Raw genomic sequence first — 2,934 nt, forward strand, 5'->3', positions numbered from 1 at the left:
CCCAAGACACTCACTTTCCCCTTTATGTGCCTCAGTCTCCTTATCTGCAAAATGGGGCTGATAATCCATGCCCTGCCTCCAGTAAGATGCTTGTAGAATATATAGCACTCTAACACCCAAGTTATAACTATTCTTATCAAGGGAAGGTGCAACATCCCCCACTCAGAAGATCTCTAGGGACAGAAGTAAACCCAGCCTTTCATTCATTTGAGGTACATTTTTGAGCACCTACCATGCACCAGGCATTGTGCTGGACACTGTGCACGCATCACCTCGTTTAACCCTCACCACAAGCCAGTGGGATTGGTGCTGTTGTCCAATTGGTGCTGTTGGTGCTTCTTGTTGAAAAAACTGACGCTCAGGGGAATGAGTTGCAATTCATTCCATCATCTGTTCATTCATCCAACTTTTACTGAAAACCTGCTCTGGGCCAGGCTCTGGGCTACGTGCTGAGGACATGAAGATGAACAAGTCCTTCAGGAAACAAGCCCATAAATTACTTTAATAGCAGCTCAGTACATGCTTCCACAGACAAGGGAGTGGGAGCCGGAGGAGGAGCAACTGGCTCTCCTGGGATTATGGGGACGGGCAGCTGATCTTCCGCGGACCCTGCACCACCAAGGTGCCTGTGCCCTGTGTAGAGGTAGCAATCAAAAGGCCTGGGTTCGAGTCTCGCTTCTGTCAAGGCTTTACTGTGTATTCCCAGGAAACCCCTTCTGCCGCTGAGCCTTGCCAGTTTTCTTAATCTGGAAAATTAAGAGGTTAAGAGGTTGGGCTTGTGATCCTGCAGTTCTGGGGGCCTAAACCTCTGGCCCTCCTACTCCACCTTCTGGTCCGTGCAAGCTTGGCCCCAGTCAGCCCCGAGACTAAGCGTAGGGCAGCCGAGACCAGGCCATTTGAAAAGCGCCAAACACTCCGCTCCCAGACAGAACTCAAAGCCGGAGGCGCGGCCTGAGGCCCAAAGGGCGGAGTCTGACAGGGGCGGGGTTGAGGCTTCCTGGAGGTGCGGCGCGGCCCTCCCAGGAGCGTCTCATCCAGCCAATGAGCGCCCGGGACTGGGGCAGCCCCGCCTCTGGGTATAAGAGGGCGCCGAGTCCGGGGGCACGACGCAGAGGTCTAGCAGCCAGACTGTGTAGGTGTGTAGGGTCGTTTCAGCCCTGAGCTGGGGTGCACAAGAGCTCTGAGTTCGGTGTGTACTGGGCTGCGCAGGAGCACGGGTCGGGTTCTGTTTTCCTTTGCCCGGCTGAGGTGCGGAGAAGGCAAGGGGCTCGGATCCCTCGCTGCAGAGGAACAGCTGGCCGGGACCCGGGGACGCCCGCCCTGACCATCGGCCCGCCGCCGCCGCTGCCGGCGGCCGGCCCGCCGTCATGGCCGACCACCTGATGCTCGCCGAGGGCTACAGCCTGGTGCCGAGGCCGCCGCCTGCCGCGCCCGCCCATGGCCCTCACGCGCTTCGGACGCTGCAGCCCTACTCGGGCCCGGGCCTGGACAGCGGGTTGCGGCCGCGGGGGGCTCCGCTGGGCCCGCCGCCGCCTCCACCGGGGGCCCTGGCGTACGGGGCCTTCGGGCCGCCGCCTGCCTTTCAGGCCGTGCCACCGCCGGCCGCTGGCAGCGCGCACCTGCAGCCCGTGGCGACGCTGTACCCGGGCCGCGCCACCGCGCCCCCCGGCGCCCCGGGAGGACCTCCGGGCCCGCAGCCGGTGCCAGGCGCCCCGGCCCCGCCACTGCCGCCGCCCGCGCACGCCCTGGGAGGCATGGACGCCGAACTCATCGACGAGGAGGCGCTGACGTCGCTGGAGCTGGAGCTCGGGCTGCACCGCGTGCGCGATCTGCCCGAGCTCTTCCTGGGCCAGAGCGAGTTCGACTGCTTCTCGGACTTGGGGTCGGCGCAGCCCGCCGGCTCGGTGAGCTGCTGAGCGAGGCCGGGCGCCTGCCTGCGTGCCCGAGAGAAGGAGGCCGGCCTGCCCGCAGGACTCCGCACCCAGCGCCTGGACCCCGCACGCACCCTCCGTGAGGGTGGAGGCAGCAGTTAGTGCACCAGAGCCGACGCCGGGCTGGGACGCCTGGCCTCACTCCAGGCCCCGCCTCCTGCAGAATGACAGTTTGGGTTCATCTCTGCCCCGGAGCCTCAGCGGTAAAGTGAAGGGGATGGACGCCCCCTTCCGGACTCCCAGTTCTTAGATTCTGTGTCCTCTCCTCTCGGACCCTCCCCCGCCCCAACCCCCAATCTGAGCCATCCCAGGCCTCTGCCTGATTCCCCCTTTCCTTGTGCAAACCACTGTGGTCACTGGGTGCCTGGAGCCGCCCACCCGCCAGGCCCCCACCCCGCTGCCTGGGCCCTGAGGTAGCTGGGCCTCCCGCCCTGGGGAGGCACGGAATGTACAGCCCTCACCCCTGCGGAGTGGAGCAATACCCCATCTGACCTCCAGCACCACAATAAAACTGGGTCACTTTCCAGTCTGGTGTTTTCATTTCCTTATAACTCCAGCTATATTTGGCTTCTAGAGTCCTGAGGCTGTTGGAGGCCCTGGGTGGGATGGAGGACACAGCCCCTGGCAGTGGTCAGGAGAGGAAACTGACAGTTTCTTTCGAAAATATCTGTGAGTTGTGCAATTGTTATGTCATAATCTGGAAGGCAGAGGCTGCCGCCACGGCGTGGCAAGGTAACCCAAAGTCACCAAAGACGGACTTCCCGGCTCCTGGGAGGGGTGGGGGGAGCTTGGGGGTGCTGCCCTCACTGTTTGCTCAGCATGGAGGCTAGAGGGGAGCGGGGTGTACCTGAGGGTTCAGGTTCTGACTTTGAACCAGAGCTCTCTCTCTTGTTCAAGACACCATCCACTGAGATTTCTGAAGCCATTTCCTCAGAGACAGATGGTCCCGGTCTTAGGTAGTTGTGAGGATCACATGCAATGTGAGGCCTTTACAACAGTGCAA

At 61.9% G+C, this 2,934-nt stretch overlaps 1 protein-coding gene across 1 annotated transcript; it reads left to right on the plus strand.

Moving 5' to 3' along the window:
- Positions 1 to 1,127: 1,127 nt before the first annotated feature.
- CITED4 (Cbp/p300 interacting transactivator with Glu/Asp rich carboxy-terminal domain 4) lies at positions 1,128 to 2,457 on the plus strand. Its single transcript, XM_007453738.1, has one exon. It carries the CDS (start codon positions 1,368 to 1,370, stop codon positions 1,914 to 1,916), a length of 549 nt encoding a protein of 182 aa, XP_007453800.1. The 5' UTR covers positions 1,128 to 1,367; the 3' UTR covers positions 1,917 to 2,457.
- The last annotated feature ends 477 nt before the right edge of the window (positions 2,458 to 2,934 follow it).

This window comes from Lipotes vexillifer, unplaced genomic scaffold, assembly GCF_000442215.2.
Source record: "Lipotes vexillifer unplaced genomic scaffold, Lipotes_vexillifer_v1.1 scaffold213, whole genome shotgun sequence".
NCBI classification, from domain to species: Eukaryota; Metazoa; Chordata; class Mammalia; order Artiodactyla; family Lipotidae; genus Lipotes; species Lipotes vexillifer.

Coding starts and splice junctions, on each gene's coding strand:
- CITED4 (XM_007453738.1), top strand. CDS start 1,368: ATGGCCGACCACCTGATGCTCGCCGAGGGCTACAGCCTGGTGCCGAGG.